A 13,887-nucleotide genomic window follows, 5' to 3' on the forward strand; every position below is an offset into this window, starting at 1 on the left:
TCAACTTCCGCCTTTTTTCTCCTGATGTAGCGAAGCTTCAGCTCTCCGTCTGTCAAAGATTTACAAACCAATCCAGATGTTTTTCTGCTCTGACTTCACTGAGCGGCCATGTTGGAGCTGGACTCTCTCACCTCCAGAACCCGTCCGTCTCAGTTATTTAGCTCCACTTTATGGGTATCTTACCTTTCTGTGTATTTGCAATGTCATTAGGGCCATTATAAATAGAAAAAAAAAACAAATTCACCAAAAAAAAAAAAAAAAACTTAAATTTTGAGATTAAGTAAAAAAAAAAAAATTTAAATTCTGAAAAAACGGTAACATTTTAAATTCTTTTCGAAAAAATTTGAGATTAATCAAAAAATTTTCTTTTGAACTTTATGGTCCATATTTAGCTCCATATTAATCTACTCTTTATTTTTTTTTCTACCTAATGACCCTGAACGCCGTCGAACATCTGAACCCTCCGATGTAGTTTGTAGAGAAAACAAGAGATAAAAATTCAAAAATCACATTTTTTTAATCTTTACGACAAAACATTAAATTCAAAGTTATGTGAAAGCATCACTTCACAAAACGGCACCAAACATCACCATCCATGTCGATAATTAGAGTAAAACTAAAACGTGACCAGCCCGCTGCTGCCCCCTGCTGGAGAGGTGCCGCAGTAGCAGCCTGTCTAAAACACACACCCAGTAAAATGTGTTTATTATAAGAAAATAGTGGCGGCCATTTTCCTCTGAGCTATGAAAACCAACCAGGAATATGTACAGCAGCTGATTATCAAAAACACACAACACAGTAGTGCATCATTTATAAAGGATTGGATCCACGGCGGGAATCCTGGTGGAAATACAAAAACACACAGTGAATATGACATCTACAGTGAACCTGCGGGTTCAAAGGTCACCACAGGCCCAGAGGACATGCAGGAGCGTGCACAGCGAGTTCTGATCTGCATCTGGAGTCTCCGCTTCAGAGGCTTCCTGAGAGGCGCTGGGGGGAGGGCAGTATTGCTGTCGGGTCTTTACGGAACCCGGAGGAACCAGGAGGAACCCAGAGGAACCAGGAGGAACCCAGAAGAACCAGGAGGAACCCAGAGGAACCAGGAGGAACCCGGAGGAACCCAGAGGAACCAGGAGGAACCCAGAAGAACCAGGAGGAACCCAGAGGAACCAGGAGGAACCCGGAGGAACCCAGAGGAACCAGGAGGAACCCAGAGGAACCAGGAGAAACCCGGAAGAACCCAGAGGAATCCAGAGGAACCCAGAGGAACCCAGAGGAACCAGGAGAAACCCGGAAGAACCCAGAGGAATCCAGAGGAACCAGGAGGAACCTGGAGGAACCCAGAGGAACCTGGAGGAAGTCACAGGTTCACGTCTAAAGGTTGTGCTGCGACCCAGTGGAGCAGGAAGAGTGGATTCAGAACCAGGATCCATCATGGCGATGAGCTGCTGCTGTTGATCACCTGGCAGGTAAGAAGCTCATCATGCTGGAGAAAGCAACACACTGACCATCATGTTCACATTCAGTATGAGTCCTCCAAACCGGGCCGGTTCCTCTCGCTCAGTCCAGATGGTTGGACTGGATTGGGTTTAGAAGAACCTGGAGCTTCCAGCTGCTCCTCTGCCTCCCAGCAACGTCTGGGTTGTGGGTTCAACTCCCAGCTGGGTTCACTGATCTCCTGCCAGTTTTAGATGATTTCCAGCTCCAACACGCCTGAGGCAGTAAATCATCTCCTCCCATCTCATCATGTTTTTTCATGCTATGTCTAGAATGGCCACCAGAGGGCATAAGCATGCAGAGAGCCGGAGCGTCCGACAATCAGGACCGAGAGGGAAGGTCAGCAGATCCAGAGGAAACCTCCCTGACCAGGATTATGGTCTTTTAAAAGAGAACGCGCATCACTGAACGCACCGTTTCTTTAGTGACTAGCTTAGGTGGTCAAAGCTGCGTTACCAACTAGCTGCATTGCAACCACCAACTGTTTTATTAAAGTCAGACTTTAAAAAACCCACAAATTAACTGGCCAACTCAAGATTCTAGTTACAGTTTCAGGTCTTCGTTGAGGTTTTAGCAGCTAACATTACCACTATTGGAAGCTAACTGCAACGCTGTTAGCAGCCGACTGTAACTTTGGTACCAGTTATTTAAATCTGTTAGCAGCTAACTTGTTAGCCAGTATTCTCACAGTGATTAAAAATGGCTGCTAATCCTCCAGGTGGTTTAGTGTTGGAGGTTTCTTCACTGGGTTGTGTCCATCAACTCAACAGGCCAACTAAGGAACTATTTCCCTTCTTATTTCAAAATAAGAGTCTCAAACATACATAAAGGAAGTCAAAGTTCATATCTGGGGTTGATCAAAATATTAAATAGTGTTACGTCAGTCCCATTTTGACAGGAGACGGGAGGTTTCATGGTCTTTAAACGTCTCACCGTTTTTGTCACGATGATGCCCTCTGGTGGCCACTGTACATGTGGCAGCTTCATAAACCAGACCATTTCTGTGTTCACATCAGAGCATTCCCTCTGGAGGCCGAACTGGATTTAGCAGTACATTTATCAGCAATAAATTAATTAATCTTGGTTAGCTTAAGGTTTCTTTAAATCACTGAAATGAACGTAGAGAGGTCTTCACCTCTCTGATGTTTGGAAAACTTTACACACTTTTGGTTCCTTATCAGAAATGAACAAATATTTTTATACAAATTTTAAATGTGTTAATAATTTAAGGTACATTATTCAGAAATTTTAATATTTCCGGCTTAACACTAATAATCCTAAGTGCAGTGACGTGCGGTCAGGGGAGGCGAGTGAGGCAGAGCCTCACCTGTCATCATGGAAAAATAATATATATTGATAAAATAATTTATATTGCTATTTTCACCCTGTGGTTTGTACTGTAAAGTATTTATTTTTCATCTTAACCAATTCTGAATTTTTTTTTTTTTCAAAATCGCTGAATTTTTTGCATTTTCCCATTCAAATGCTCAGAAGCGAAGCTGGTGAGGCAGCAGCGAGTTGAGCCTCACCTGGGATTGATCAACCTCTGGCTAACTGCACTGGCTGCCATTCGATGTTCCTCCTGTCTGTACGTCGCCAATAAAATGCTTAAAAAACATTCAATGTATGAACTGATTTTCCATAATTTAGCTTATGTATATAATGTAGTGTTTATTGTCACCAACTGTGTGTAACGCGATTCTGATCGATCCTCAGCACACGAAACGGCAGAGAACAGATTGGAGGTGAGGCAGGCAGTTCTCTGGCCTCATGGCAGGGGGCGCTCATGATCCCAGACATTGTGACTCCACAACTGCAGAGTAAGAGACAGTAACAAGAGCTGGTCATACAGTAAAGTGCAGCGATATATTTATAGTTTTCTCCTCTTACCACAGCAATCACTTATTAATAATAACAAAATAAACATTAAGCCTAAAACCATGTTACTGCAACAGACTGAATGTTCTGCTCTTTGTGTGGGAAATATCTGAGTGGGTTTTTTTGTGTGGCGTTGTTGTCAGTTGCTATGGCAATGAGCCTGCTCGTAGCTGCTCTGATACAGAGAGCGAGAAAGACGTGGTTTTGAGTTGTACTTTAACGGTTTTTCCCTTTGCTGTGGAGCACAAAATTAATAACATGTACACGTCCAAGTTTGATTGAGTCAACGGAGTTATTCTACGGCGGCAGCGCGGCTATGATGACATGTAGAAGAATTGTCTTTTTGCCCTCCAGCTTGTCCTCATGCGCAAAATTTCCTTATGTAAATAATAACATGCAGGGGGTCTATATTTGTAAATCTGATTATGATTAAGTCAGTGCCTCACCAGCTATGAACCTCACCGCATGTCACTGCCTCAGTGACAGAAACTGAATTAACAGAAAAAAGGATGACATCTAGTGGTGGTTATTAGAACTGCACAGATCAGATCAATGAACTGATCAGAGATCAGATCATTGTTCCAGTTTAAAAACCTAATTAAACCAGATCTGATTTAACTCGTCTGTAAATTTAATCTGTGTAATCCTTAAAAATGACTGAACACAGTTTCTCCGTCCATGCCAAGGGGCGGGGACTATCTCTGTGGCCAATGGAGAGTCGGGAGCTTCAACAGCCGAATCTGACCAATCAGAGAGCAGGATTCTCTGACTTCGTAAACAAAGCGTGAGCAGACTTTCAGAGTTGTGTAGCTAATACTTAAACAACCTTAAATTAAATAAAGCAGAAATGTTGGATTCTCCCGTTAAATCTCATAGTGCAGGTCGTTGAGCTCCAGTCTGGTGTAATGGCGCCGGTCAAAGGACTCCATGGCCTTCCGGCCGCCCACCGCCAGCGCCAGCGTCAGCACGGCCAGCGCCAGCACCATGAAGGCCACCACGCCGCCCTTCAGCGCCCCCTGGGCCGCCACCGCTTTTCCCCGGCTGGAGCTGGAGTTCAGGGTGGGGTGGCCCGGTTGGAGGTCGGGCTCTGACTGGACTGGGTCTTTGGGAATGAAGATCAGACTTGGCGGTTGAGCTGTCACTGTGGTGGTTGGCTCAGTGGTGGAGGTACGCTGGGTGGTGGTGGTGGTGGTTGGAGGCAGGGTGGTGGTGGTGATGGGGAAAGTGGCTGTAGTCGTTGTGGCTGTAGTGGTTGTACTGGTTGTACTGGTGGTTGGAGCCACAGTGGTGGGTGTAGCTGAAGTTGTAGTTTCTAGAACACTAGTATGTTTATCTTCCACCTCCTTCCTTCCTGTTTCAGCAGGAAGTGATGTCATGGAGCTGGGAGCTGTTTGGGTAGTGGTGGTAGTGGTGGTGAGGGCTGGATGAGATTTTCCTTTCTTGATGGTTTTGTTTTGCTTCTTGCTGGTTTTGTTGGGTTTTCTGGTGGTGAAGGTGGGAGAGAATCCCATGGTGGTGGTGCTTGTAGTGGTGTTGGTGGGTGGAGTACCTGCAGGCTCTGTGGCAATGATGATGATGGGTGGGGAAGGTTCTGGGGTGGAGTGCAGTGCCTGGGCGGTGGTTGGTGTGCTGGTTGTGCTGGTGGGCTGGCTGGTGGTTGGTGTAGTTGGTGCTGATGTGGTAGAGGTGGAGGTGCTGGTAGTATGGAGTGTGGTTGTCATGGGAACAGGTCTCAGTGTGGGTGGATGACTTAAACCTGAGCAGGAGAGAAGAAAGTTGAAGTGTTATGACATTTTGGCCACAAGAGGTCAGCAGAGATACAGAATTATCTCTGATGACCTGTTTATGGAAGACCATAACTGCCATGAAAGACGAAAAAAAGTCCAAAAGCAAGCCATAATTCTGACATAAAGAATCATAATTTAAAAAATGAAGTCAATTTTTGAGGTAAAACGTCTTCATTATGGAAAAAAACAACAATCTTGATAAGAAGTTATACTTTTGAATGTTAAAGTGATAATTCTGAGTTTTAAAGTCAAAATTTTGAGACAGTCATAATTTTGAAAAAAAAAGGTATAATTCTGAGAAAGAAAGTCAAAATGTTGAATTTAAAAGTCGTCATTTTGAGTTTTAAAGCCATAATTTAAAAAACAGTCAAACGTTTACATATAAAAAAGTCAGAATTTCACACTTTTAAGTAAATTACTAAATTTAATAATTTAATTTTTTTTAAAATTTTAAATTATAATTTAAATTTCAGGAGCAAGCCTCAGGAAATCAACATGACTTTCTATCTCAAAATGATGACGCTGAAAGTCAAAATTATGAGAATTTTTCTGAAAATTATTATTTTTATTCTCGTAATGAAGGCTTTAAAGTTGGTGATTCTGACTTTCTGCTGGGCTTTTATGTTTTCTTTCATGGCACAGATGGGCTTCCATACAGGTGAAACAGAAAAGCAGCAGACCTTTGTAGATGTCGTAGGTGTTGCTGCCCTCGGCGGCTTTCATCAGAGGACAGTCCGACTCGGTGGGACAGTGGAACAGCAGGCAGTTGTCTTCGCCAGCGTGTTTGTTGGCTTTGAACACGGCCATGTTGCACCGAGCGCCTTCAGAGAACAGAGCACAGGTGGCACTTCAGTTTACTGACCACTAGATGGCACTAACTGTTACACATTGAACATTTAACTGGTAGTAAACACAGTCTGGTGTACGCTGCTGGTCCACCAGGCTCAGCCGGGTCACGGTACCAGAACACTTTCTGGTTCCGGTTGTTGAACTTTTTGTGCAGCTAGTTTCACAGTGAGAACGATCCGAGTTAAATTCTGTTTAAATTCAGTTTATGGTCAAATGGTTAAATGAAAAATATGCAGATTGGGAATTTTTTTCACCCTTTTAATCATCAGAATAATCAACTACTAAAACAATCGTTAGCTGATAAAACCTTACAGTCCAAGTCAGAAGCTCTAGCCACCATCTCTGCTCTGAACAGATTCCTTAAAGGGACAGTATCATATAAAATCAACAAATGTTTTTCATTCATCAGAAACAAACCTGCAGTATTGCTTTGATTCTTTAATGCAAATCCTTTAATCTCCATGGCAACCATTCAGCTGCCCAAAGTGCCTGGATGTACCTAGCCCCGCCTTTGAGGCTTAGCTCCTCCCCCACTCAGCTCCTTCAGACTAGCCAGCAGCAATTAGCAAACATCTGCTGAGCTCATTATAGGAGCTGCTGCTCAGAGAAACGCAGGTAAAACCGTTAAAGGGTTAATAGAGGAGCCATGTTGGGACGACTTTCTGGAGGCGGAGCTTCAGAAAGAGCAGGAGCTTCTTAAAGAGACAGAGGCCCAATTTCAAGAAGTTAAATCCGGGAATAAAATTTCTTTTAACTCATATTTCATATATACAGAATTTTCTAACAGCTGAAGGTAACATAGTTACTGATTAAACTATAAAATGGCTGAAAACAGAGAATATTGCCCCTTTAAATGGGACAGATTTCTGACCAGAACCAGTCCAGATCAGCGGTTCTCCTCCTGAACGGCTCAGGTTCGGTAAAGTAATGTAAGGTAATGAAAACACTGAAGAAGCAGAGCTGATAACCAGCGGTTCTGATCTGGTCTCACCTGTTTGGACCTCTTCGGAGCAGCAGGCCAGGACGCAGTCCCGCTCCGACCGGACCATCCGGGCCATCATGGCCACCGCGTCCCGGCTCAGCGCTGCCCTGACGTTGATGGCGGCGCCCTGATGCTGCCGGGAGAAACACGTCTCTGGTTCCAGAGCTGCAGCAGGAAGTGACATCAGCAGCATCACGACGAGCAGCCCGGGCAAAGGTTGGAGGTCGGCCGGGGGAGTCATGGCTGTGGAGTGTCTGCTGGGATCACGAAGGCCTCAAAACGGATCCAGTGGAGGTTCTGGAGAGGAAGAACAGAACGCAGTGAGTTCCTCTGGAGGTTCTGGAACCGACAGAAAACATCCTCCAGCAGCTGCAGCTCCTTCCTCGGTGCTCAGATTATGTTCAAACGCTCGGTGTCCCAGATCTGTCCCCTCCTCTGCTCGGCACCACAAAGAGAGCTAAATCGGACCCGGACAAAGGAGGAAAATAGAAATCTAAAAATGGATCTGCTCCTGAAGGAGGAGGATCCATTTTTAGACTCCTTCATCGAGGTCAGGAAACAAACGAGGCTGAGAACCACAAAAACACACCTGAGAGGAAGAACGGATCAGAACCGGGCCGAGTCAGAGTTCTGCTGCAAAACGAAAAGTCGTGTTCTGGATCAGCGAGAACACAGAGATCTGCCGGGTCCAAACACAACCCGCACAGAACCGAACAGGACTGGACAGAAACAGCCAGAAAAAACTCAGTAGAACCAGAACCAAAACTCACCGCCTCCTCAGAACCTCGGGGGCTGTGTGGGTCCAGAGTCCGGTCAGCAGAACTTTGACCCGTTAGCAGCACGGTTCCTCTTATCAGAACTTCTCAGCAGCTGATAACATTTGGACCTCCAAAGTCCAGTTGACGTGAGCAGAACCGCCCGATCTAGAACCTGTTGGGTTCTAAGATTAACCGGTTCTGATCCGATCACACTCTGGGCTTTATCAGCTCTAACTTCATCAGAAGAGCAGGTGACGGTTCCGGTTCTGTATTCTCAAAGGTTCTACAAACAAACTGCTACCCAGAACCATCAGCAGTAGAGGTTCTGGTTCGGGTCGCTTCTGAAACTCTGTAAATTTTCCTCAGAATGACGTTTGAACACTGGGAACAGAACCGATACCCGGTGAACTGGTTCTGACCCAGTTCCGTGAGGCCTGAAGGTCTTCCACAGAACACGTTTGGGCCTTTAGCCCGTCATAATCACACTTTCACGATTTTACTCATTAATTTATAAATGTTATGTTAGTGTTTGAAACTACATATTCGCTAGAAAAATAGTTAACCTAACTGGTTAAATATTTAGTCAGAAGCTCAATATTTAGCTCGGAGTTAAATCTTTAGCTAATATGCTAAAACAAAAAACAAAAAATCACATACCGACAACCGGAAATAGACTACCAAAATAAAAGCTGGGACTTCCGAAACTTCTGGATTCAATGTCGCCTCTTTTCCATCTGTCTTGAACATTTGTGCTTAAAACAAAAGGTGAGCCGTTTTAAGGTAATAGAGACGTTAACCAACGGATCTACAGCAACAGAGATGCACTAATTCACCTGCAGGGGTTTAGAGTAGCATCCACTTCCGGTTATCGATAAGCGAATTAGCATTTTAGCTACTTGGCTCCAAACTAAATATTTAGCTCGATAACTTGTTATTAAGCTAAGCTTGTTGATTAAATATTCAGTTTGAAACGGCAACATTTATAAATTATTAATTAACATATTAACAATAACCGTAGTAATAATAATAATACTCAGCTCAGATGTGTGCCGACCTGCAGGCTCCTTTATGGTCCACATGGAAAGTCCCTCATGGGGCCCATTTTTATGTGGTACCACACAGAAGTTAAAAATGGGACAAAAATATGTTACGTCAGTCTTTTCCAGAAGAGGCCCGCTTACTGCCCATTGGTGGGTTTTCAAATGCTCTATGGGGTCAATATGGAAGTCGGACGGTCCCATATGGGGCCCATTTCAGGAGGAATCAGCTTAGTTCACTAAGAAAATGTAAATATAACAGCTCGAAACAGCTGATTGGACCCAAACCAGCGTTATTGTTTCCTAAACGGTTGATTTCTAGGTCGCCCATATGGTACCCACATAGAACTTAAATATGGGTCCCAAACAGGTTCTGTGTATCTTTACGAGGTTTGACCCCATTCCTGATGGCTTTTCAAACTTACATCGAAATGGGCCCAATAAGGAGGCTGTGGGTATCGTGGGGCCCATTCTCCAACTCTTATGGGTCCCACAGTGGCTATGAACTGAACCGAGTCAATCTGGACTTTGGAAATAAAATCCCAGGATCTCTAGTACTAGACTCTCAGACCTTATGGGTCACACGGTGGCTGAACTGGTTTTACTGGTAACCGGTGTGAAACCAGTTCAGTGTGAGTGAATCGGTTCTGGATCTCTGCTGATTATGTTCAGAAAAACTGGATGTTTCCGGATTGTGGAAATATATAACAACGTTAAAAAAAAAAAAATTCCCGATCACAGCGCGTTAACTGGTACGTACTGGTTATACTGGTTATACTGTTTACACTGCTGCCGATAAGCAGCACAAAGCGGCGGTGTACCTGAGCGGTCAGCGGGGACTCCGTTCAGCTCAGTCCGGCCTCCATCGTCCTCCGGCGGTCAGTGTGGGGGCGGATGAGTCGGTGTTTCACTAAAGGCTGGAGGAATTCAGCGGGTCCAGTTCACCAGAACCAGTTCAGTCCCAGTTAGCGGCGTCAGCCATCCCAGGACGACATGTTGGGAACCAAAGAAAAGCGAAGCAGGAATGAGGGAAACGCCGGTGAGCTGAGCGGGGATAAAGGGCTCAGCGGGAGGAACCAGCGGAGGAAAGCAGCAGCAGGTCCCCGCTCAGAGAGCCTGGAAGGCGGCCAACAGCTGCTCTCTGCCTCCGGATGCTGGTGCGCAGGATCCGCTGCTGCTCTCCTCAGTCTGACCCATTTTAGTCTTTGTCCTCTGGAAGGGGGAGGGAAAAGCCTGCACCCCTAGTCTGAGCAAAACAAGCCCCGAAAGCAGCCCGAAAATAACAAACACACATTAATTATTACTATAAAGACGCTTTATGGTCCTCAGCTGCCAGAGGACGGAACATTAAACCAGTTTATTAATCAGACGAGCTGCTCAATAATTAAAGATCTGATTGAGAAAACATCTGAAAGAGAAGATGGTCTCCATGTAGAAACCAGTATCTGCTGTATGGAAGGCCGTTAGAGCATTAAACAACCGCTAAACTGCGGAAACATTGCATACAGGGCCGGCCCCAGATCCTACGGGCCTGAAACAGAATGTGATCTGGGCCCCTTCAGAGCGTCTGGGGACCAGGATTACAAATCATCCAAGGCTGTAAATGTTCTAGAGCTTAATATTATGAACATTAAATACTGTCCCCATTCATGTCAACAATAACAGCGATTTAATCCAGGAAGGTTTTGTTAGCTGGAAGCTAGCTGAACATCACTGCTGGTTGTCACGGTTAAAGTTACTAGTTTACCAATTAAATATTTAGTTAGCAAGCTTTAGCTCCAAAATAAATGTTTATGAAACTTGCTGATGAGCTGAAGTGGATTATCAAAATAAAAGCTGGAGTTGATTCTGAATCCTTTGATGCTAATGAAGTAACTGTCTTTAAACGGTCACGCTCTTTTAAGCTGAAATGTACAAGAGGAAAAGAAACAAAACAGGAGTTTTTAAAGAGGTTCAGAAAACCCAGCTTTTATTTTCATAGTCCACTTCCTGTTATCAGCAAGTGTATTTCTATTCACTTGCCAAACTGAATTGGTGGCTAACTGAACATTTAGTTTGCTAAATAAACTGTTTAAAACATTTAGAAAAAAACAACATGGTGAAAATATGAACCCACATTTTTTCTCTTTGGCTAAATAACCAAAAAAAAAGAATCTTTGTAACTTTATTCATCTCTTCATGCTGGTTGGACGTCGTACGGAAAAACATTAATGACAAAAATGTTTTTTTCGTTTTCAGACATGATGGACTGATAAATTTGATTCAGAACAAGCATACCTCGGTCCAAATGAAGACAGGATTCTGTCTCTGCTCCACCAGAACCTGAAACCCAAACAGCTGAGATGTTTGACCTTCACTCTGACCTCTGCGGGGGTTTCAGGTCCAAATGACCCGATTTACTGCCGGTTCTCCTGTCCAATCACAAACTGAGACCAGAGATGGAACATTTGGACCTTTTTATTACAACAGAGAAACAGTAAAAATGTCCACTGACGTCTGACCGGGTTCTGACCAGGTTCTGCCCTCAGAAACAGAAATTAATCTGCAGCTTCGGTTAAACTGGACCAGATGAAGTTCAGAGAAGGTTCTGGTCGCTGGTTCTGATCCACACTAGGTGGTTCTGAGTTCATGCAGAACCTTCCTGACTAATCGGACCTCTGCTCACTCCACATCCTCCATCTCCACATCTCCATGGCAACCAGGCCCCTTCTTCTTCCTCTTCTTTGGAGCAGCTGATGATGATGAAGAGGAGATCTTCTTCTTCTGTGGTTCTGGTTCCACTGAGGACGAAACATTTCAGACTGAAGTTAGACAGACGGTTGGACCTGAGTTCTGCTGCTGGCAGCCAGACGGGTCAGAACCAGAAGCAGGTTCCACCAACTCAAATCCAAGATCTTTTTAAAACAGTTATGAATTAAATGTTAAAAGACTTTTATCACCACAGAAATGTACAAAGGAAAATTTCACATTTATACGTATATAATATTTAAAAGCACTGAAAACCACTGAGGAAATGATGGCACTGCTTTGTGACGTAGCTAGTCGCTAGTTGCTAGCTTCATCGTCCAGCTAACCGCCGATGAACGCAAATAAGCTAGCTGGTAGTGATGCTAATCTTCCAGAACCTAGAAATTCATTCAGAAATTATTTTTAATTCAAAAACAAAATTTTCTGTTCAAAATTTTTTTAATTTTTTGTGACCGACAAGAGAAAATGAATAAAACATTTATAAATAAAAATCTATAAGGTTTCAAATTCCATCAGTTCATATTTAAACAAAAATAGGTCTGTGCATAAAATTCTGTTACTTAAAACTATCACTACTATTAGGTTAGCTTAGCTATCTGTTTTTTATTAAATTATAACAAAAACAAAATCAAAGTATTATTCAAAAATATAATTTTGCAAAAAAATTGAGCATAACAAAATTATTTTTTGTAGACTTTTGAATTAATTCAGAACTCCCAGGACTAAGAAATGCCACTTCCCTATATAATCTGTTTTTAACCTTCATTAGCTAACTAGCTAGCATTAGCAGCTAGTTAGCGGTAGCCCCGACCGGCTCAGTTCACAGTTCATAACGAAGACGTCTGCGTGTGTCTCAAGCATTTGCCAGACAGAAAAATAAAAAATATGAAATAGTTCTGCTGCGGCTCAATGCAGACGGAGCGTCATTTGGACCTTCAGGTGAGTCTCAGGTTCTACCTTCCATGGATGACTTCTCCGTCTGCAGGTGCTGCAGCTGCTTCAGTAGCTTCCGCCTCTTCTTCCCAGAGAGCGTGATGTTGGCTCTGGGGCTGGACCTGAGGGACACGCAGGACACGGAGGACAGGTGAGAGGAGTTCAGGTGAGAGGAGGACAGGTGAGAGGAGGACAGGTGAGTTCTGTCCGTCTGCAGCACTGACCGCCTCTTCTTCAGGTGATGGACGGTGATGAGGTCTTGGTCTACTACGGCTCCAATGATCTGGTTCTGCTTCTTCTTCTGCCGGCCCAGAACCCGGCGCCGCTTAAAGAGCTTCTTCCCGAGCTCCTGAAGGAAACCAGGACAGGTCAAAGGTTAGGAGGCTTCAGAGCAGAGGTGACCAACCAGGAGGAGGCGCTGTTTTGGAACATCTGCGTCAGAACAGGAATACTGACCAGGATTATGTTGTCATAGTAACCGATCTAAAATCTGTTCCATATTTTCATATTGGAGGAAAAAAGAAAACATTTTAAAAATAACCGGAAACGTGTGAAGAAAACTGACAGGACTGATCATCTGGCCCCTGTGATGATCCACAACCAAGTGGACAGGGCAGCTAGTTTACAGGAGGGCAGATATTAATCAATAACTGAACTTTTAATTGATAAATAAACCTCACATCAGGTTCTGACCAAATGGACCTGGAAGGATTCTGACGGACTTTCCAGAAACATCTGGCCGGTGGCTTTAATGTTCTGTCAGCTTCCGTTGGTTCAGCAAGTGAATCGGAACCGGAACCTTCTGGACCTCTGACTCGCAGCTTTCAGTTCGGCTGACCCGGACCCTGAACCAGAACCCGTCAGAACCGTTTGCTCCGGCTTCTTACCGTCTTGGGTCTGTTTATCTTCCCCCCTGGAGGCGCCATGTTGCTCCTCTTCTCCCACGAGGACCGGAACCGCCCTTCTTCTTCTGCTGTTTCAGCGCTAGACAACGCAACACCGCCCCCATGTGGCCAAACTCTAGATTAGTCTGTAAGCTCAACCCGTCTCATGCAGAACCAGAACCTCTCTCTGTTCAGACAGCACATAAGAAAAGCAGCAGAACCTCCCTTTAAACTACAGTCCGAAAGTATTTATAGGTTTAACATATTTTAGTCAAATGCTCACCGTCATGTAATTTTATAAGATTTAGCTTAAATTAAATACTGTTGTATATTTATAGAAAATCCTTGTATATATATATTTATAATCTTGTTATTAGAAACTGACATTTATAGATTAATTAATATCATGGTAAGAATTTAACTTTTATCTCCCGGCTAAAATTACTGCTGCAAAGCTTTGACTGTGTAACCATACAAACGGCGCCACATAGTGGACAAATAGAGGCAGTGCTGCTGTTAACAGATTTCATA

The 13,887-nt window shown here is 43.9% G+C and overlaps 2 protein-coding genes across 2 annotated transcripts; both read right to left on the minus strand.

The window, feature by feature from the left end:
• Nucleotides 1-3,768: 3,768 nt before the first annotated feature.
• mansc1 (MANSC domain containing 1) lies at nucleotides 3,769-7,262 on the minus strand. Its single transcript, XM_005809705.2, has 3 exons — nucleotides 7,006-7,262; nucleotides 5,846-5,986; nucleotides 3,769-5,134 (listed from the first exon to the last, which is right to left on the minus strand). The coding sequence occupies exons 1-3, from the start codon at nucleotides 7,235-7,237 to the stop codon at nucleotides 4,242-4,244; spliced, it is 1,266 nt and encodes a 421-aa protein (XP_005809762.2). The 5' UTR covers nucleotides 7,238-7,262; the 3' UTR covers nucleotides 3,769-4,241.
• Nucleotides 7,263-11,232: 3,970 nt separating this feature from the next.
• Nucleotides 11,233-13,465, minus strand: c17h11orf98 (chromosome 17 C11orf98 homolog). The gene is made up of 4 exons (XM_014472760.2): nucleotides 13,360-13,465; nucleotides 12,697-12,821; nucleotides 12,497-12,594; nucleotides 11,233-11,571 (listed from the first exon to the last, which is right to left on the minus strand). Exons 1-4 carry the CDS (start codon nucleotides 13,396-13,398, stop codon nucleotides 11,453-11,455), a joined length of 381 nt encoding a protein of 126 aa, XP_014328246.2. The 5' UTR covers nucleotides 13,399-13,465; the 3' UTR covers nucleotides 11,233-11,452.
• Nucleotides 13,466-13,887: the final 422 nt, after the last annotated feature.

Source organism: Xiphophorus maculatus, chromosome 17, assembly GCF_002775205.1.
Source record: "Xiphophorus maculatus strain JP 163 A chromosome 17, X_maculatus-5.0-male, whole genome shotgun sequence".
NCBI classification, from domain to species: Eukaryota; Metazoa; Chordata; class Actinopteri; order Cyprinodontiformes; family Poeciliidae; genus Xiphophorus; species Xiphophorus maculatus.

Coding starts and splice junctions, on each gene's coding strand:
- c17h11orf98 (XM_014472760.2), bottom strand. CDS start 13,398: ATGGCGCCTCCAGGGGGGAAGATAAACAGACCCAAGACG. Junction 12,822..13,359: donor AGATAAACAGACCCAAGACG/GTAAGAAGCCGG, acceptor GGTTTCCTTCAG/GAGCTCGGGAAGAAGCTCTT. Junction 11,572..12,496: donor GGAGAAGTCATCCATGGAAG/GTAGAACCTGAG, acceptor TTTCGTCCTCAG/TGGAACCAGAACCACAGAAG.
- mansc1 (XM_005809705.2), bottom strand. CDS start 7,237: ATGACTCCCCCGGCCGACCTCCAACCTTTGCCCGGGCTGCTCGTCGTG. Junction 5,987..7,005: donor CTCCGAAGAGGTCCAAACAG/GTGAGACCAGAT, acceptor TGTTCTCTGAAG/GCGCTCGGTGCAACATGGCC. Junction 5,135..5,845: donor CACCTACGACATCTACAAAG/GTCTGCTGCTTT, acceptor TCTCCTGCTCAG/GTTTAAGTCATCCACCCACA.